Source organism: Echiichthys vipera, assembly GCF_963691815.1.
Source record: "Echiichthys vipera genome assembly, chromosome: 7".
Taxonomy (NCBI): Eukaryota; Metazoa; Chordata; class Actinopteri; order Perciformes; family Trachinidae; genus Echiichthys; species Echiichthys vipera.
Genome location: NC_139832.1, coordinates 21762963 through 21785405, shown reverse-complemented (window position 1 = coordinate 21785405; position 22443 = coordinate 21762963). Strand labels below are relative to the sequence as shown.

Genomic DNA, 22443 nt, shown 5'->3' with positions numbered 1-22443 from the left:
CGTTAAACATAACAGACCAACACACATGCAGCACTTAGAAACACAACGTAATCAGGGCTTAAACTGAGCCCACGTTTTCTATTTTTTGAGGAATTGAAACTGCAAAACCCACTTCTTTTTAAACTTTATCGTAATCCACCCTAAAAATAACCCTGATCAAACTGTAGAGCATGTGATTTTTTACTATAGCAAAGGAGGAATCCTCCCGACAGTACCACCTGTGTCACTTAGTGTCAGTGTACGTCAGAACATGTAACAGTCCCGGGGAACAACATCAATCAGAACAACTGCTGAAGGCTGGCAGGAGGCCTCTGCTTTTATGTGTGGCCGTGACCTGACGACTCAGGACAATACCACAGAGGCCACACATGTACATATGTGTTTATATACGGCTCACTGGGTGGGGATTTGGCAGATATATAGTGGCATGGGTCATTGATCGTATTAGCTGTACATGTCTTTACTTGAATTGCACGGCTGCATCGTTGTAAAGCAATAAAGAAACTTCACCTCAATGCATTTTTCAAATAGAAAAACTACATACCGTATACGTTGTATGCATGCTAGCGTTTCTTGAAAATAGCCGAGCTGTAACCGCAATATATAAATCTGACAGTTTGACAAAGATGAGGGGAAACAAATACCAAAATACTCTGCTCGTTTCTTCTGATTGACAGGGAGACTGTCACATGTGCTCAAGAAAAACAAAAACAAATACCACACCAAAACATCCCCTCTGAGGCGTGCAGTGCAGAGGAGGTGTGAAGACTAGGTATTACCAGGACGAGGGTGAGGTAGGAGGAGAGGGAGGGCTAGTGCTGAAGCAGGTAGCCATGTCTGTACAGTGTTGCACTGCCTTCAAACACCTTTCTGTTCACAGTGGGACTGACTGATGCTGACTTAGGGCTGCATACACGTGCACACACACACAGACACACAAGCCACACTGTCACATACTGTACACTACTGGCCCAGATTCATTCAATGATGTCCTCAATTATCAAAAACAAATGCACCAGATGTCCATTTGAATAATGATACAAAAGACAAAAGGAAAATAACATAAACAAACATAACATATAATCAGGAATGCTTACACTTCATCTTCATATTCTTTCGGAGGGGAAACAGCAATCACAACATCAATCCAGTCCTAAAAGGTAAAAGCAACATTTTTTTCACTTTGCACTTGACTGACTCAATAGAAAATATGAAGCCTGACTGTATCTGCAGGTGTGACAACAACAAGCACAAACAAGCAATCAAGGTTGAAGGGGTTTAAGTGGAATCAGTAAAACTCTCTGCTGCTGTAGCAAGTAGGGTAAATAATATCTCTCCTTGACTCAAGCAATACATTTCATTTTCCTTTAATCTGAGTCCTACCCCTCCACTATGCCAGGCCCGAGCCAGAGAGCTTTGTCCCTCAGTCAATGTCGCATCAATCAGGATCTTCCCGTTCACAGCCATGAGCTCATCCCCCGGTACGACGCCACCTACAAACAGAAACATCAGAGATGGCTCACTGACAAACATATTTATTCACAACAGGGGCACACAGAGAGGAAGTGCCCGAAACCAGCTGCAGAGATAAATTTAGTTTGCGTGAAGAGACGCTCAAACACTTACATTTCTAAATCAACTCAAGTAAACCATAAGTAACAATGTATTGTGGACATACAACCAAAAGGCTGCATCCAAATTAGCTAGTTAACAAACGTGTTATATCTGAAATGTTTTCACTGAAACTTGATATGCCCTTTTTGCAGTGTTCATAGATTTAACTTGACTTTTGAATATGAAAAATGAACCGACCGTGCTTATCTGCAGCGCCACCTTCGTACACAGAAGATATCACCAACTTTCCCAACGGAGAGTCTGCACCTCCCTCAAGAACAATGTCGAGCTGTCCTGTCTGAAGACCAATGGGAAAAAAACATCAACACCATCATGTTTATAAGGTTCAAGTCAAGATTATACTTTAAAAGTGATGAGTGAGATCCCTCTAAAGTGAGCTATCTGAAGTGTAGGCAGAAGATGCGGTCGGTACCTTTTTGATTCTCAGCAGTCTTACGTCCCGCCCGTCTATCTGGTCCGAGGAGAACTATTAACAAAGACAGGATTGACGAGGGGAAAAGCACAACGCAACACTCTAGTTGCTTAGTAAGTGATAAAACAATAAATAAAGGTGTCACCATAAAGGATGGCTTTGCACTGAATACATTTAGGCTTGGCAAACAAACAAGACTTCTAATATACCCTTTGGGAGTTATTAATCATGGCTTGTATAATTTATGAAGAGAGGACTGCTGCTCTACAACAGTTCAGTAGTTCTTATCTTTCTTTATGGAAACAAACAGGAAATATATCTTATTTACATAGAAGCTTTTTTAATGAGCCTAACCTTAAATAATAACCTATATTTGGTTCACCATCAAATGTAAGCTTATATAGCTATTTACAAACTAGCAGGTTTGAATAACTTCCCTTGTGAACCCGCACAGTTAATGCAGTTATTATGTAATTTTTCAACTGTTAAATTTGTCTCAATCGTTGTATCTTTGGTTTGACATAATTCACAATGGCTGCCATGGGATGAAAACAGTTTAAAACCTTTAGGTATGTTAGCTGCTGTTAACTGATCATCATGTAGTGGCAGACACACAAGGTTTACAAGCAGGAACTAAGACCTGTTAGCTAAATACCACTTTCATTTTAATCCTTATTCTACCAACATATTTAAGATACCAACTGGGGTCCCTGGGGACCTATTAAAACCTCATAGACTGCAATTTAGTGCTTTCGAATCCCAAAACATTGGTTGTTTTTTTTAAAAACCCTTATTAAAAACAGAAACATAAAACAATTGTGTCATGTCATTAGGAACAAACTGACTGACAAAGTCATGACAAATCGGAATAAGTAAATCATTTGTGAGGTATGAAAAAAAAGTGTACCTCTAGGGTCTGTGGGCACCCCAGTTGGTAGGATGAGGCTTTAACTGCATTTCTGCATTGTTGTAGTGCTAACAAGATCAGGCATACAATACCATGGAGTAGGGATCAAAATCTTCCTCATATTTCTGAAACCCCTGAAAAGAGAATCAACATGCAATTCATTAAAACGGATCAATATGTCAACAGGGGGTTAACGAAACTAAAGCGTCTCATTCACATCTCAATGAATGTTAGCTGTGTAACAAGTCACCGAATGAAGTGCCGGTCAGATTTCCTTTGACAACCAGTTGTTGATATTATTCAGAATAAATGGAAACCATGGAGACACTCAGAGTCACCGATTCAAAACACTGAGGCTTTCAAATTCACGCACGCACACACACACACACACACACACACACGCACACACGCGCACACACACACACACACACACACACGCACACACACACGCACACACACACGCACACACACACACGCACACACACACACACGCACACACACACACGCACACACGCGCACACACACACACACACGCACACACACACACGCACACACACACACGCACACACACGCACACACGCACACACGCGCACACACACACACACACACACACACACACACACACACGCACACGCACACACACACGCACACACACACACACGCACACACACACGCACACACACACACGCACACACGCGCACACACACACACACACACACGCACACACACACACGCACACACACACGCACACACACACACGCACACACACGGACACACGCACACACACACACAAATCATTCCTAATCATCCCGACCAAAGACGAGAGCTATTTAATAAGGATGGAAGGAAACAGAACAAAGGACATCACATTTATCTAGCTACGATGACTCAGAGAGCAACTTCTTTCCCCGCAGAATAAACACACATTAATCTAACTCTTACATCCCCTTTTGTTGAGCACACACTCAACATTGGATGTGAAGAATGAACCCATATATGTTTTTATTTGTTGTGGCTTGAGACAGCTGTTGATATCAGCCCAAACAATCTTACGAATATGATATCTGGAATAATATAAACAGTATAATGATTTCTAATGATATTATCTGTCTCTACGCTTGACAGGAAGAAGTAAAACAGCCATATTCTTTACTTTTAGAAATACACACTGGGCGAGGAAGAGAAACATTACAACCACTTGGAGGGCTATGCCCCAGTTAATATCAAAACCAATAAGAGCAGTTACAGTTTTTTTGGATTGCTTTGACCTGGTTGAAGAAACTGGTAACCTCTCAGTCTTCATCATCACTCTCTCAGCAGAGCAAAAGACACCTCTTGCAAATGAGTTAACCCATTGTCATTGCTTTGACACACTTCCCGCAACCTTTTGCAAATCAGTTAACGCAGATGTCATTCAAGCAGTCCAAACTCCACTGCTTTAGCTGTGGTAACCAAACAGAACATACTGTATATGTTCCCATCTCTTAGACACTTCTTGACCAGTTTGAAATCACTGAAGCACCTGTTTGACACTGCTTCACAAAACTTTTCAATTTGCAATCAGTCTGCAGGCTTCCTCCATACTCTCCATTTTTAAATCCTATGGAGGAATTCTTCAGTGCATGGAGATTGAAGGTTTACGATCATCGCCCCTATGACCAGATGCCCTTGATCGATGCAATGACCGCTGCTGCCCAAGATATAGATGCAGAGGCATGCCAAGGCTGGATCAGGCATGCAAGAAGATTTTTCCCTAGGTGCATGATGAGGACATGTGGCCCATTCGTCAAGAGAGAATTGACTAGAAGAGATTTTTTTCTTTATTGTACAGAATTTTTATTTTCCTTATGTCTTACACAGTGATGGATGTTACTGTATTTTTTCTTTCATACTATATATGTGCTTTCTGTTGGAATATTTAATTTCTTAGCCACAATCTCAAAAAAAAAAAAGAATGAATACTGCATTCAATAAAATTTGAAAAATCATTGTATATGGTTCTGGAATATATGTTTTGCAAGAAAGCAAATTGGCACTGATATGTAAGCTGCTGACCAGTAATGCAGCACTGATTCACATTGAGAGCTGAATTTTGTATTTTGATGCCCCTTGTCTAATGACTGATTGGAAGCGCTTATGCACTTGTGTGCAAGTTGTGTTGTTTGAGGGCAAAATTTGCTTTTGGTCCATATCTTAAATGTTTTGGCGGAGGTAGAGCCTTTTGCAGGCAAAATGAGTCATTTTGACCGTTGGTGCCACGGTTTAGGCCTTTGCGTTAACAGTTTTGAAGAATGTGTATTTTGAGTCGACTACTGCGTCAAAGCAATCAAAAAAAACTGTAAATTAAAAAAAGCCCACTCATGCATACGCTAAAAGAACTGGACCTAAAGGCAGGCCAAGTAAGGAAGAGCCATCACTGAGGCTCCAGTCAACCATGAGGAAACCTGATGTGACTGAGAATGGAGTTCTCAGTCACATCAGGTGCAGAAAGAACAGGAGAAAAAGCACTCCAGAGTAATAATACATTAATAGAGCTACTGATAGGTATGGATTACTTGTTGTTTGCGGTTTGATTTAAAAGACGAGTTGAAAGGCACCATCCGTTTCAGCATTTCCGGAGGCTGAAAAACAAAACGAGGTAGCAGCTTTTAGGGTACAAATAAAAATAAAACAAACCCTCACTTGTATGCTGGAATTACTTCTATATATAATACATTGGAAAGAGTAAATTGTTGCGTTTAAATGCCCTCTCTGGTTGAGTTAAGTTAAGTTTCTTTTGCTTCTGAACCCACCCAGCAACAGGGATGGCTTTGGTGAGAAGTGTGCACCAGTAACCACACCCAACAGTGATGTTACAGTGTACTGACACACCATTGAGTACACTGCTACATCACAGCAGCAATTTGAGTCGACCACACTATACAACTCTAGGTATAAGCAAAGAGAATTCTTTCTAACAATAAATAAAAAATGTTAAATAACACCGTAAGCACATCAATATCATAAACATGAAGATTATTGGTCCAATTTACATAGTTAACCAAAACCAAGATATGTGTTGTGATTATATGAGATTGGCTCATACATATTTTAGCTTTGTCAACAAATCCCATGAAAAGATCAAAATGAATAAGACTGTCAAGACGTCCCTTTCCTGGGGCACTGAGACCCACCCCCATTGGTTCCTATTAAAGATACAATGCCTTACAAACACAAAAAGGTCACTAACAAATAGTTTCACTTTTAAAACAGCAGCTGGGCACTATAGTTTTTAAGCAAACAGGACACAATAGTACATTTGTTGGGGAAAATTTTCAGTCGTGGCTTGATAGTGGAGCCTGCAATTCTAATCCAATACACTTCAATACACCGTCAAGTTACTCACGGTCCACTAGCTGTTCGTTCTGAGTGTGTGGTGAGAAAAAAAATCTGGTGTTCATATGCAGCCCTGGCTCTGTAAATAGGAATCAAAGTGGCTTGGTTAGAGCCACGCGGCATGTCTGTACTTGTGTACAGGAAGGGGGAATGGCAGTGGATGTATAAAGAGAAAGACAGTGGGAGCGAGAGGAATGGAAAATCTGGCACATGCTAAGGTTCTGAAGGAGCACTGATGAGAGGCGTGTATTTCTTCTAATATCAACAGTTTTTCTCCAGAATAACAGACGGATTGTGTCTTGATTTAAAATAAATTACAGTGCACATATTCATTGTCATGAAGGAAGATGATTGATGTGTGTTTAATAGTTTTTGGACAACAATGAAGGTCCAATAGAGGAGCTTTTGGTCTTTTCTTGGGATTTGTTGATAATAAGAAAAATATAAACTATTAACATTCTCATCCTTAAAGTTCTTTGGCCCATTTCTCCAGGCTGAGGAAACACAGTAACCAACAGAAATTGGATGTAAGCACTACAGCATATGGTAAGCCACTCCTCTTTGATTTAAATATTTAAAGCAGCAGTGTAGACCACCCTGAAAAAGGTATACAACATGTCAGAGAAAAGTAAATGATTTATAGCATCCCCTCGTTCAGCTCCTATAGTCAAGGTGCCTCTCAGCGGGGCATTTCACCTTCCGGTGCTGCTCAACTGATGGTAGAGGGATGTGGCTGTGCTCTCAGGTATGAATATGTGACTCTATTAATGGAAGTAAATGCCAATGCTAATATGCCCAGTGTCATAAGAGCATTTTGATAGAAGGGAGAAATGGCTCCCCTGTGTGATCTAATAACCGTAGATTGGCTTTTCTGCTAAACAGCTGGAGGAGTCTGTAAGACTCACCACGACTGGTAAAAAAAGAGGCAGAGATTAATCCGCCACCCTCACTCAGATGATGGCCCACTGTGTCAGATGTCTAAATGCTTTGTGACCTTATTACACTGAATCAGGGAAGGTTTGTGCAGGGAACAGATGATTGCAGTGTTTTGTGTTTCATACCAGAACGTCAGACCGGTGTGCAGATCTGAGTGGATCTGGTCTTTGGGTCTGAGACTGCGGAAGCATGACGGGTTTAGACATGACAGGGGCCATCTGGCGCCTCTGGTTGGGGGGACTAGGAGCTAGTTGCTATTGGGGAACAGTTGAGTATAAACAGTTTGTTCATTAAATAGTGGTAGGAAATGGTAGGAAATGTATAAAAATCATAATTTTAACTAAAAGTGGAAGGTGAATTTGCAAAACTCAACATCAGATTTGCACAGAAGAACACTCACCAAGGAGGTGCTTGAAGCAGAAATATGACTGGCATGGGAGGTGTTTCTCATTACCTGAACCACAGTGAAACAAAATGAATAATTCCACCCTCTGGCAAAAACAGTGCACTGAAGGAATATCAATGCAACACACTCCCAGGCACAGCCCAATTTCCTCAGATATCACAGCACTGCCAAGGTTTCAATGCATAGCCCGCTAGACAAAGTGTAAAGGCCCAAACAAACGTGAGCAGACATATTTAAAACCAAAAAAATCATCTCATGAGGAAGAACATGCTGCTGCCATCACCACTACATACCATGCAACACGCCATTCTGTATATCAGTCCACGCAGCTACAAGGCAGACATCGATAACTAGCTGCATTGTTGAATGCCTTTTCCCTCAGCTAGAAGTAAATTGTAAATCAATGAATACCGAATCCTGTCACACTAATGCAGTGTTTTGCTCTATTTCATGCATAAAACATCCCAATATACAAAACATGACATGCACATAAACCTAAGCATTAAAAGAAAAATGAGTCATGCAGCCTTGAAAATGCATTAACTCTAGGAGCGTTAGCGGTTGAAATAAGGCAATAATACGTAAGTAAGAGTAAAAGCTAGTCCATCAATCTCATATGAGAATTTCTAACCTTTGGACTAGAAGGGTAGGACAATTCACTGGTGTTGGATGAGTAAATCCCTCCTCTTGGGAGATAGCCTCCTGTCTCCCACTCGCTCCTGTGATCTGGAGGACTGGGAGAGTGTTGGAGGTGATGTTGATGGTGATGATGCTGGCGATACCCACTGAGGGCTCCGACTCGATCTTCTGAGTGTTGTGGGGGTGGTGGCGGAGGGGGAGGCGGAGGAGGCGGTGGCGGAGGGGGTGGCGGTGGAGGAGGCCTTGGAGCAGGCTGAGGGGAGGAAGGAGGCCACGAGGACTGAGACTGAGAAGGATAGTGGGAGGAAGGTGGGCGAGGGGGTTGCGGATGAGTGTGAGGCTTCGGGTGAGGCCTGCGTCCCTTGTTGGTCAAGGTAGACGGGGCGGGGGGAGGTTTTCTAGCGTTGGGTGGAGATGGAGGCCGCCGCTGGGGGGATGCTCGAGTGGAGGGAGGAGAGTAGTTGGGTATTGTGGGATTCAGTTTGGGTGAGGGTGGAGGGAGAGGCAAGGGAGGGGGAGGCTGGCTCGTGCTGGGCTGGGTGGGGGCCAGCCTCTTAAGAGGGCCCCTCAGGCTCTGATCCACGTCATCCAGGTTTATGTCATCCAGATCAGTGGTGGCCAGGTGGAGGCCGCCAGGGAAACGCTTCACCTTTGGCTCCGAAGCAGGAGAGAGCGGCGGGGAGAGCTTAAAGTCACAATGACATAAAAAACGACTTATTTCACCTCATGTGCCAACTCTCCTATTGACCAATGAAACAATTCAGGCAATTACCGGGTGGTAAACGCACATCCATACATCCTCTACAGCAGACTATAGTCTCATTCTGTGTTCTTCTTTTATTCTACATGGACATGTTATCGTTTTAAGACACATGTTCTACGGTCACTGGAAGAAGAACATTTGGGCCAAAACAGTGTCATGTCTATGTAGAGTCAAAAAATGGGAATGATCTTTATAAGGAGTTTCAAAATTCATAAAAAATTCCCATTTTTACACATCTCCTGTAACTTTTTTTTTAGTTATAAGAGCAGGCAAAAAATAAATACATAACTACTGCCTCACCATATGCATTATATGAATCATTTAACTTGAAAATATTGTACCCATCTAAGAGAGAGAGAGAGAGAGAGAGAGAGAGAGAGAGAGAGAGAGAGAGAGAGAAAGAGAGAGAGAGAGAGAGAGAGAAGAGATAGTGCCTGAATTCTGAACCGTCCTTCCCCACGTCATTTCACTATGTCAGGGGAGGTTGCCTTTACGCTATTATCATTAATGCTATGATACTGCATTAAAACTCTATTAATCTTCTTGCAACAGTAAAAAATGGCTTATAACATCACAAGAAAACATTTTTGGAGAGCTCTGAGTGCAGAGAGGTTTTGACAGAGGAGGTCTCACTCTGTACCTCCGGGGATTCATTCTCCACACATGATATCTGCTCCAGCCGAGTCTGACAAAGACGCTCCACCCAGTGTTGCACTTTCTCTGACTCCTCCAGGTCTTCTCTCTCTGTCTCTGAGACCTGGCACAGTGGCAAAGCCGCACAGCATCAGACAATAGGAATTAGCCACACGCACGCACATTTAGCAAGTCTAGAAGAGCCGCACGACTAAATCATTTAATCCACATTCAAGTTAGCAGAGCACTAAACTAGTGCGCCTGCTCTTCGGATCCAACAGAACAGAAGTATAACGGAAGTAGCGTCGATCATCCGAGTAATTTCAAACGTGGAAACTGAACTTTTTTAGCTCCATGTGCCACTGAGCAGCTTTCATAACATTGAACGGGGCTCCGCCTCTTTACTGAACTGTATCCAGTGCTCTGAATACATCCATGTTTCAGACAGAGGGTGAATACAGGTATATTCAGACAGACAGTATGAGAAAAGTCATTTGTTTTTTTAACATTAAAGCATGTAAATATGTTCAAGCAGCAACCCAACTTAAGTATGAAACAGCAAACGACAGCCCCTCTTCTCATACCTCCTGAACCAGCCGATTGATCTTCAGTTGCTTCTCTCGTTCTTGCATTTCTTCCTTCTCCTTAGCGAGTTTCAGCTCAAATTCCATCTCCTTCTTGTTCTTTCTCTGCTCCTGCAGTGTGTCCGTGTTGGATACTTTCTTCTTTTTCTTCTTCTTTTCTCCTTTCTGAGGTATCATTAGTTTGTCAATTCTTTTTTTTTTAAAAGCAGGGGAGAGACAAATCTGCCACTCCAAACCACACAACATGGCATGCAGAAATAACTAGTGACACCACACTTTGTGTGAGTTATTTCTGAGAACAAAAGCTCTGATCTCAAAAATGTAACAGCCACTTTGAAATGATGACATAAGAACCGCTTATCTTTCCTTTGAAGCCACTCTTACACCACACTGAACTCGGGCAGCTGACAGTACCTTGCGGAGAGACGGCAGCTTTCCCTCATATCGATAAAACCAGCCAAATGCTATGGATGGAGATGAACACAGGTCACTCTCAAAAGTTTCTTATATTAGATCCAAGGATGAAACACTGGCTCGGCTAACTGCAAGCGATGTGTCTATTTGAAAAACCATTAACATTACATTAAAGAACCACAACACAGCACTCAAAGAGAAGAAGGTAAGAAACAGATTAAGCCTGCTCCATTCAGGCATTATGAAAAACAACTACATTTAATACTAAAGATTAAAAAAACTGTGATGCAGAGACAGCTTTCAACAGCTGGATTTTGGTTGTGTATCATTAACTTTCAGCAGCATCTAGCAACTACATCTCCAATGGTTACATTTTGGTTGTCAAAGGAAATCAAGCACTAATCTGTGTGTACGCTGGTGTGCACAATCATCCTCAGACAACAGTTGTGACAATGACAGCTGAGGCTCCAGACTCACTTGTCTGTCCAGTTCTTCCTCCTTGTCTTCCTCTGAAAAGGAGCTGGCTTCTTCAGCTTAGACAGGCCATAAACAGCAGCACAGCACACAGAAGTGACAGAAACACACAAAGAGAGCGTGCGACAGAGAGGACGGGAAATAATGTGAAACCAAGGCAAGAGTTACTTCTTCAACTCTGTGGTTCCAGAAGAAAAGTAAACGTGTAGGTTCAGGAGTAAATAGGATTCATGCATTTCAGGAAGAATACGATTGCTGGTGCTCTTACGAGAACTCTTGGCCTTGGTGGATTTTGTCTCAGGTGGTGCAGGTGATGGGCTCTTTGGAGGGCGGGGGCTCTTAGGGCTCTTGGGCCTGTCTTTGGCTCCCCAGTCCTCCTCCCAGTCTCTGCTGTGCTTCTTCTCCACCGCCTCAATCCTACAGAGGATGTCAAAACAAGTGAGAGGTGTAAGATATTTTACATGTGCCAAAACAATACCGAATTGGCACTTTATGGTCAATAAAAACACAAATGAGTTGCATACTTCTCCATCTCCTTTTTATAGCGCTCTTCTTCCTCTGCAGCTTTCTGAGAGATCTCCATCTTTCTCCTGTTAAAACACATGATGGATATGCAAAATAAAACCCAGCATGCTTTCCGGCAATAAATACAGAATATATGACTTCAATGTACTTCACGTTCAATCTAGTTTATTGCTTCTAGTGAGAGAGTCAACCCTGCAATATGTGATATGCACTCCCGTTATTCATCCCCAGATATTGCTGGCATCAAAGTACTGCTAAATCTGAGCGTGCCCTCTGAATTTACAAACGCAAGAAAGGAAATTCAAATGATTTAGTGAAGTGGACATAAATCTATATAGTGATGTAACAACAGAGCAATATCACAAGGTCCTCGGTGAGATGGAAAATCCTGTTTACACCTGATCTATGTACATGCATGTTGTGACGCATATGTCTGCATGTTTGTTCACACATGATAAGCGCTCTGTTCTCTGTTGTGTTGTGGTGTAAGGAGATGCACTGATCTGAATGCATTTAAGGTATTTGAATTTGGGGTGACAGTGAAGGTTTAGATCTACAAAGGAAAATGAAATAACCAAGCTACTGTAAATGCAGAATTTGGCACGGACTGACCACTAAAGGCTGCATCTAAAATGCATAGAGGGACTTTTGGAAAAGGTCAAAGAAATGTCAGTCGACACCGTTGCTATTGAGTGATGTCTTTTATTCTCAGATTGATTTTATATTGGTTTTCCCCTACCTAATTAGACAAGCTGATCCTTCCAGCTCAAAGTGGATTTTTGTGTTGAGATGTATCAAAATGTCAGCCCATTTCCATGAACAAACACCTGCTTCAAGTCAGTAAAGCCTTTATATAGGTTTTTTTCAGTTAGTGATCTCAATTTCAAAGTGAGGATGCAGTAATTTGTTGGGTAGCCAGAGTTGAAGCTACTTAATTTGTAGAGCGACTTTAGAGCAGAGCATGCACTTTAAGTTTGAAAGTGTGTGTATATCCACAATTTTTTTCATCAAATTAATGTCATTTCATATTGAGTTAAACCATGTGTGGATACATCAAGTGATTTCCTAAATGGTCTAATTTAATGTGAAAGAGGCTTTTGTGCTGTTCACTCACTGCTTCTCCTTCTGCTGCTGCTCTTTAATGATTTTGTTGGTCTCAAGCGCCACCCTCTTCTGGTGCATCAGTTCCTGCCTATCCAGCTCCCTGCGGGCCTCCACTGCCAGGCGCTCCTCATCTGTCATAAACAGCTCCCTGCCCTGAGAGGGTGACAACAGCCAGAGACAACAATCAAGGAAAGGCATCGTGTACAGCAGAGGTCCTCAAACTTTTTGGCTCTTGAGACCGACGGCAGGGAAGAGTTTTTGTTTGTTGGTTGTTTTTGTCACATTACATCTTTTAAGCCTCACTCACAACCTGAGAATCATCGATCGTAGTATATAATTACTATATATATATATATATATATATATATATATATATATATGTGTGTGTGTGTGTGTGTGAAATACACACTTGAAATACTGTATTGTATATGGTCCCAAATATTAGTGTAGCAGGGTTTCCTGTTTATGTAAACATGAATAAATAGATGCATGAGACAGACAACAGGGGAAAGAGTAAATAAGAGGGGACTGCTTGTCTCAGTTACACAGTCGCCGTCACTGAGTCCCGAGGCAAACAACCTGCTGAGTGACATGATTGATGATAAATGTTGCCCCTGCAGACAGCTGGGCTGAGGTGCAGGAAAGGTAATGCGATGTCCTCAAAACCAAATTGGTATATTAACCGGTGCGGTGTGGGAATGCAAAGGGAAAAAGCAGCAGTGTGTTATCACACCCACAACAGATGGTAAGAAAGTGTTTTAGATTCTGAGAGAAATACTTTTCCTTTGGTTTTTCTTCTCAAGCGATCACAATCACTATATGCACAACTATTTGTGCTGTTGTTTTGCCATCACCACAAGCTTTACATTATTATATTTTTCTTTGTGTTTTATCATATTTGACTGGTTAAAAATGCGACAGTACATGAGAAAAAACATTAGAGTTATGATTGAGCAGCAAAATAGAACATACTATTAGAATGCTCTTTAAATTATCATTCTTTTCTTTCACACAGTGCAAAGTGTACTTACAGCTCCTGTCAGAACAGTAATAGTCAGACTCCTGCTGCTCTTCAGGACTCTCACTGCCTGGGAATATAATAACAGACATTTTAAAATACTGCCCTCAAGATGTATTAAGATATATTTAATGAATAAAATGAAGGGCAATACATTAACACCTGCTTAGAAAGACGTGATCTGTGTGTGTATGTGTATATATGTGATATTTGTATTTATCGAGGTGTGAAATGATCACAGATTCCAGGCTTTGTTTTTCTCCATCACCTACTTAACTAACAGTCTGTAATAGATTTTTTTTTCTCTTACTGCAAAACCATTTTGGCTGGTTAAATGCTAATTTGGCGGTGTTTGTTCTGCGACTCAGTGAGCTAGGTGCAGAACAAAAACTGCCAGTGACACAAGCACCGTTAAAACAAATGTCCCCCTGGTGCTGTGGGTGCTTTGGATAAAAAGAACAAAATGTATAAATTTGTATGTCTATGTTAAATTAAAAATAAAAATGATTTTGGACTCCAGTCGCCATTATTGCAAGTGGACAAATAATTAAGTTCAACAACATTCACCTCTTTGTGGTCCGCATTGGTGAAATCCACCCCGTTCACCTCCACAATCTGGTCTCCAATCTACATTGGGATAAGACAGATGCAGTTCACAAGAAGGCGGAAATCCGAGTCTCACAGTTTCATTTCTTTGAGCAATCACCTCCAGTCCAACTTCTGCAGAAAGGGAGCCTGGCTTGACGTTACTGATGTAGATACCAGGTTTCTGGGTTGGGCCACTGGAGATGCTGATACCCATACCCTTGGTACCCACGAGGCTGAGGAAAACCTTCTTCTCCTTGATTTCTTTGCCTCCAATGGACGCCAGGCCTGCAATGCTGTTTTTTTTCTCCTAGGGCAGAAAGTCCAAAGAGTCCATAAGTTGTCTGCTGATGTGATACAACTTTGGAAATTGTAATATGGCATGGTGCAAAAACCATATATGTCTCCTACCCCTGACTCCGACACAAACTGGTCAACAAACTGCCACTTGAGGGGTTCATCTGAAGAGCTGGAGGAAAAAAAAAAAGAGGGGGAATGAGAACACAGAGATCACTGCAATGTCTTTGCAGCACATTTACAATCAGCAGATAGAAACTATATCACCATTATCAATAATCTTACCTTTTCACTGGAATCATCCCCACATCTGGACAGATGGAAAAACCACAAATGAATTCATATAAATGATGCCTTGGATGTGAAACAATATTCATTTTCATACACATCAATCAAATTACTGTTGTTGGAAAATGAGTTTCTGTTTGACGTACGCCTGACTTTGAGCGACACAATTTTCTTCGTCTTGATGAGACTGATGACCTCTTCGTGGATACAGGAGGAGATGGAGTAGCCATTGATGCGCACAATCTCATCACCAACCTATAAATCAAAACAGGATAGGATATTATGGATGACACCTTCACTTTCAATATATCAAGCCAGATCAGAGATGGAGCTATATAATTTACATCCCTGTCTGCTGAATATACCAGCCAAAATATGACTTATTTATATGATCTGTGTTACGTATTTACATTTTGATGTTTTTTTAGCCATTTACATATCTGAGCTTAACTATCACCCCTATATGTCAATGTCTTGTCATGTATAATACATACACACACAAACACATGCATACACAGTCTATTTAATCTGCCCTGTTTTATCAATTAATTTTATTTAGCTGTGTTAACTTAGATTTAAAATCCTAACCAGTGACGGGGGTGCCAATTAGCCTCAACTAGAAAATGCATCTGTATTCCAATATCTTTTTGCTGACGCTTGCAGTCATTAATTAAGGGGAAGCACCCCCAGATCAAATGATCTTCCAACACGTATGATGGTCCCTGTTAAATAAACAAATTAATAATAACTATGTCATGACAAACGTTATTTCTGTTATTTAATTTCCATCTGGGTGAAAATGGACCATTACTGACATACATGATAGCTTAAAACATGGTGCATTACCCCACCTAGTGGATTTGTGCGTTATGTCAGACTTATAAGACAGAGAGAGACAGAAAATGAATTTGACTACAACTACGATCTACATACAAACAGCTTTTATATGGAACTTTAACTAAAATCAACATTTAGTGTTTTAGGAGTATTAAAAATGCAAATGAAGAAAATACAGTTCACACACATGCATACCTGAAGGCCGACATTCCCAGCTTGACCGTCTTTGACAATCTGTGATATATAGAGACCACTGCCAAACTCCAGCCCCCCTCGGACACTCAGACCCAGCCCATCACGATGTGTGCGATCCAAACGCACCTCTTTCAGCTTCCTGCACAATTGAGAGAGAGAGATATATACAACAGGATATATGAGCCGTGTAAACTTTTGGGGAGAATACAGATATCACGGTATAGCTAAATCGTCATGTAGGGTGTTTTTCTTATCGTAAGAACATATCGGGCACAGGCCAGATACACAACAGTACCAGGATATGAGTCTAAGGTGTACTCACCGTGACCTCTTGGGGGTGAGCAGGTCATACTCCACCTGGTGTTTGAGTGGGATGAGAGGTCTGATGGCATCAAACAACGGCAAGCGCTTCGGTTCGTTGATGACGAGCTTCAGGTCCCCCACCAACACTGTCAAATCCATCGACCTGAAAGACAAGACGGGCAGACGGTTTTGAGTTTAAGTTTTTTATGTTTTTTTTTCTACCTTCTGAGAAGATACAAGTAAAAGATAATAATGTAGAGTGAACAGCTCTACAGGATGATGCAGGGTCTTGAATCACACCGAAGAGATTTAATTGTTATTTAAATAACAGACCGTCAATGCCATAATTGAGTTTCAAAAAAGCTTTGTAGTAATACAATACACTGATTAAGACCAAGAAACTTTCAAGATAGTACTTACAAGAAATAGGGTTTGTAGTAGAAATATAGTATGTACTGCAGTTGTACTAAAACAAGAATAAGAAAATGTTCTGGCATCTGCCAATAGATGCTTATTAAACCTTAAAGTTTACTTTAAGCTGGTCAAACTTCGTTGCTTTATTTATTCGTTAATTTATTACTATGTGATAATGTTTTTCTGTTAATTAATTCTACATTTAAAGTGTAATTCCAGCGCAAAATCATCCCATGGTCTTTTTCAGCACTTACATTCAACAAATAAGTCATCGAGACAGTTTTTGTTTCGTGTAACTATTAACGGAGCTATCCCGGAGAGTTGCAAACAGCCGCACGTGGCTAACACTGATTAGCTCGGGGCATTACGGTGAAGGCATTAAAACGGCTTTAACCACTTATACTTCTAAAAAAATAACACCAAACCTCTGCCATAGCATGACAAGCGTCCTTACACATAAAACGAACTGCCAACAACGTAGTTAGCGAACCCAGAGTTTATTAAAAGAGTGTTTTGAAGACTTACCAACTGCCCGCGGTACCAGCTCCGCACATAGTAAGTCCATTCAAGTCGATTACCAAATGCAATCCAAAATGAAGGAGCCCATTGATGATTGGTTTTGTATGTAGGGATACTTATCATGCTACTGCAGAGGTTTGGTGTTATTTTCAACTGTATTAGTAGTTAAAAGAGCCATTTTAATGCCTTCACCAAAATGCCCCAAGCTAATCAGTGTTAGCGACTATTAGCGACTCTCCAGGATTTCTACGTTAATAGTTGTCACACAAAAAAACTGTCTCGATGGCTTTTTTGATGTATGTAAATGCCAAAAAAGACCATGGTATGATTTTGCGTCGGGATTACACTTTAAAGGGAATACTACAGCCCAAGGATTCCTCCACTCCAGAGCAGAGTAGAATATAATTCTGGGGGAAACATTCAATACTTGCATTGTTTTGGTATGGACATAGTCAGGCTTTATGACACACTGAATGGTCAGATTTAGAGATGCTGAATGTGATGTAAAGCATAAGTAATAACAATGGCCTCAGAGGATCTTATCAGAGTACTGCACGGATTTAGCACTGCACTCCTACGGCCAGGTACGGTCAACACTTTAAACATACTTTGACTTGTCAATTAATGGAGTTCCCCTTTAATACTCAGTAAACGTATACAACTATGATATTTCTGCTGATGCTTATGGAAAAAAACAATCCAATCTTCTTTGTATCACAATTCAAAAGGAAGACAAAAGGCAACAAGAACAGCAGTTTAAGCAGCAAAGCAAAAGCTACTGTTTAAAATCTGTCCACCCGGCCTCCACTTTAAATTATTAATAAGTCCCATTTCAGCCCTGTTTGGAGGACGAACTTAAAAAGAGCTTTTGTGAATAACTGGCCAGGCTTGTCGGGGCACAGTGGAAACTGATCAGAGGCTTAACCGGTGGGGCCACAGAGCTTTGGCTCTGTACAAAGATTAATTGAAACCTAGACCTGTAGCCCCTCCAGTGCATCCCCCTCCCAGGCCCTCTGAGAACAGGCTGTTATCAGAAACCCCGATGGAGCAGGCAATTTAAACCGGCTGTTTGTGTGCATCGGAAATGAGTGTGACAAGATAAAGAGCTTTTGAAAGCTAAACATGAAAATGTTAAAAGTAAGTGAGGCGTCAGTTGAAGTTGAAAATACATTTGGACTTAATTTCACCTGCAGCTAATGAGAGCAAACAAGAACAAATGCAGCTTTTTTATCTTAGATTAAACTGTCTTTTTTATATTTGTATATATGCTTAATGCCACATGGGCTTCATTTATAACACTGTTTATACATTCTGGCTCAAAGTGGTAGTTATTTAAGGAGACAATCCATTCAATAACCATCAACATTGTCTTCATTTATGAATATACAGGTGTGACGATACAGATTAATGCATAAAAAAGAGACAAAACAAAAAGAAAATAGAGCTTTCTTGCAGGCACAGTTTTAAACCACACTGAGCAGTGACAGATGGTACTCACTGGTGATACATGCGAAGGACATCATACAGGTAATCCTTCTCTGCTTCATTTTCAATCAGCAACTCCACCTGCAAGAAAGTACAAACATCTGGTGCCATCCTTCTTCTCACTGCTGAATCGTGAAGAAAAGTCTGCTCACTGACAGACACTGTACCTCTCTCCTGAGGTCCTGTCACCACCACAGGGGGGTGACCCATCAGCGTAGGACTGTGTGTGTGTGTGTGTGTGTGTGTGTGTGTGTGTGTGTGTGTGTGTGTGTGTGTGTGTGTGTGTGTGTGTGTGTGTGTGTGTGTGTGTGTGTGTGTGTGTGTGTGTGTGTGTGTGTATGTAGAAGTCTAACAAACCTGATGGCGGCTCAGCTGCAGCAGAATGGTTTTGAGGAAACGCTTCGGCCAATCACTGATGTAACACATTTCACTTGTTGTCCAACTAAATCTGTCCTCAACTATAAGCTGCACGCTTTAAATCAACTTAAGTCGCTTTTTTTTTGTTTATTTAAGCAGAGTGGTAGAGGCTCCTTGGACAAAAGCAGGTGTAATGGACAGCCCTTCCTTAACCATCACACCACTGGGAAGGAATAATGGCAGCACAGCTGAGGAGAGGCTGCAGGAGGAAGGGCTGCAGTGTCGTCTTACATCTCAGACACAAACAGAGGTGAACATTCACACCCAACAGTCTCATACACACACACACACGCACACACACACGCACACACCTCATCTAAAGCATTGTGTAGTCAAAGATAAGTCTTATAGAGAGGAAAACACATTTCTGTACCATTTGGGTTTAAAGAAGGGCTGCAACTAACGATTATTTTCATGGTTGATTAATCTGTCAGTTATTTTTTTGATGAATCTATTACTTGTTGGGTCTATAATGTGTCTGAAAATGGAAAAATAATGTTGATCAGTGTTTCCCAAAGCCTTCGATGACGTCTGAAAATGTCTTGTTTTGTCCTCAACTCAAAAATATTCCGTTTGCTGTCATAGAGAAGGAAATAAACCCGAAAATATTCACATTTAAGTTGCTGGAATCAAGGAATTTTTACTTTTTTTCTTAAAAAATTACTAAAACGATTATCAAAATAGTTAGCGATTAATGTAACAGCTGACAACTACGCGATGAATCGTTGCAGCTCTAGATTAAATCGTTGATATGTTTCCTAAAAGACACCATGGTAATTGTAAATATAGGACTGCACTACATGGACCCTGCTATGAGGGCGTGCATGACGTGCTGTTTATGACTGTCATAAATTTATTTTGCTCTAGGCAGTGAGGCACAGCCAGCCACACCTGCAGCTTGAACAGACTTTGGCACCATAAACCAATAAGGTAAGAGATCACTGGTCAGTCAGGGACCTATACTAAAAAGTGCAATGTCTAGTTAAGAGGTCCAGATTGTTTTTAGAGAATACAAACCAATATAACTGTATATTGCAGTACATACAACAAACCCCCAGAGAACAAAACACCTTGCACCTTTAAAATGACTAAACACATCATAATACAATTCTCCTGTGAATGTATGTACACTTTCAAACAAACAGAGATACAGTGACCATGATACTGTCCCCATAACAAACAAAGCCTGATTGTGCAGTGTTGGCCCCTCAGCCTCTAATTAAACCCGTAAATTGTCCCATCTCTTCCGCTCAGCTGCTCATCTCTGACACGGTCTAAATTATCTAATGCTAAGATGCCCTTTGTGTAGAGCCTGCAATATGCCACACTGCCTGCCTGCAGCCCAGATGGCTGTGTGACGATCCCTAACATGCTCTGGGGCTGAAACAGCCTAAAACATATCATGTTCCCTTCCTATTGTGTTATGTTTAACCATAGTATCATTTGTGCTGAATTCACAAATGAAAATAACATTCATTGTATCTTGGACCTCAGCTGTTTGATGTTTACCTGATACAGAAAGGGTGTCCTCTAATATGACTGCTAAGCTCTAAAAGAAAATAGATCCACTGTAGCCCAAATATTGCTTATAACTAACAAGAGATCTGCCCATTAGTACCATAATAGCTGTTGTGGGGACTTTAATGTCTAAACCCTATAAAATTAATTTAATCCTAGACAAGAAAACAAGTTATTTCAGTTCATTAATCTATGAATAACTCGAATCATTGTGTTTATTCAGGCTATTTATAGGCTAATTAGTGCTGATAAACTACCGATACATTATATTTTAACAATGAAGCAGCTGCTATATCATTTCTCATCTGTGTTTTACTTACATACACTTTGCTCTTAGAAAATTATCCGTTTGAAAAGACATTTTGAATGATTTTACTATTGTTTCTTGTCTGTCTCTTCCTCTGTCACACAGGCCTGTGCCAGCGTAAAGTCCCACTGGACGGGACACCTGAGCCAGTCAGGTGACAACCAGGCAGAGGGTTAAAAAGGCAGCTTTTTAAGTTTGTTTTTTGAACAGAACCATAATAACTATGTTTATATCTTACCTTGTGCCTGAATTCACGAGCAACTTTCCGCTCCATCGCTGAGAGACAGTAGCAAACGGACCCAAGAGCGCACTGGAGTTTGACAGGACTGGTCCAGGGTCAGTAGACAAGATACTTGTAGTAAGATTAGAACTTCCGGTTAAGATTTTCACAGTAAGACAATCATTACAGTCGTTGGGGCAATAACTCCGACCAAGGTGAATATTTATAAATATATAGCGTGTCTTACTCTCAGGAGACACTTGTGGCTATGCGAGAATAACTGTGTATAATTCTTGTTCACGACACATTCTCAATTCAGCCCTTTAAGTTGAAGATATAAACTTTACATTAAATTACATTTCATTACTACAACCCAGAAAAAGTTCGAATTAAGTAGGCTAAATAAAACTGCATATGTGCCGGATGTAAGTACTAGTACTTTTTCGTTTTTATTTTATTTTTATATTTTATATTTGCTGTTGAATTAATTCAAACGTTCACCTTTTGTTTTTCAGCAAACTTGAGGAAACTGTGTACAGTTAGTGCGTTGATCTCCAAAATATCTGTACTACAATTACAGATACACATTTGAAACAGATACAACTCGCTGGACCCACAGAAGAATGCTGGAGTTGTATCCAGAAAAACTTGGTTGAACAATTTAAATATACAAAAATACAAGGTATACAATAGACAGCACGATGGTGACATACTTAATAAATAAGTCAAAGAGAGTACAAAGAAACAGACAAAAAACAGACAATTAAATAAATAATACTAACTAAAAATAAATAAATAAAAATAGATTCAAACAGGGCCTTCTGGGAAAAACTTTTCATAATGACTCAGTAGGGTATTACTTTTTTTTATTACTAAGATCAGAGATTTAAGCACAGAAGACAGCTCTAGCAGGAAAGGAGCAAATTTAGGTACCGATTTTGTACATTTTTGTTAGTGAATTAAGATTTTTGCGTATATGATAACAAAGTTCATCAGGTGTTCAAGAGTATTATCTTCTGGATTAACATAGTAGCAAATAACATCTTTAAGGATAGTGAGTAGACAGAGTTAGCAGTATCAAAAATATTAGATACATCATCACTCCAAAACTTCTTAGATATATCACAATAAACAATTCTGTATTGATTTTACAAAAAGTGCAGGGGGTCATCAACATCTATAAACTTAGCAATGATACTCCTACCTGAGTATATATTATGCAGTATTTTAAAA

General features: G+C 40.6%; 1 protein-coding gene across 1 annotated transcript; it reads right to left on the bottom strand.

The window, feature by feature from the left end:
* Positions 1-812: 812 nt before the first annotated feature.
* Positions 813-21293, bottom strand: ush1c (Usher syndrome 1C; the record flags this gene model as incomplete). The annotated part of the gene is made up of 27 exons (XM_083916928.1): positions 21229-21293; positions 18762-18829; positions 16350-16493; positions 16028-16166; positions 15142-15250; positions 14993-15017; positions 14822-14879; positions 14532-14720; positions 14393-14452; positions 13839-13895; positions 12818-12960; positions 11703-11768; positions 11447-11595; positions 11118-11237; positions 10705-10754; positions 10291-10455; positions 9714-9830; positions 8303-8995; positions 7666-7719; positions 7391-7519; positions 5510-5575; positions 3047-3088; positions 2048-2101; positions 1813-1912; positions 1384-1493; positions 1098-1153; positions 813-906 (listed from the first exon to the last, which is right to left on the bottom strand). Exons 1-27 carry the CDS (start codon positions 21262-21264, stop codon positions 813-815), a joined length of 3093 nt encoding a protein of 1030 aa, XP_083773054.1. The 5' UTR covers positions 21265-21293.
* Between the last annotated feature and the right edge of the window lie 1150 nt (positions 21294-22443).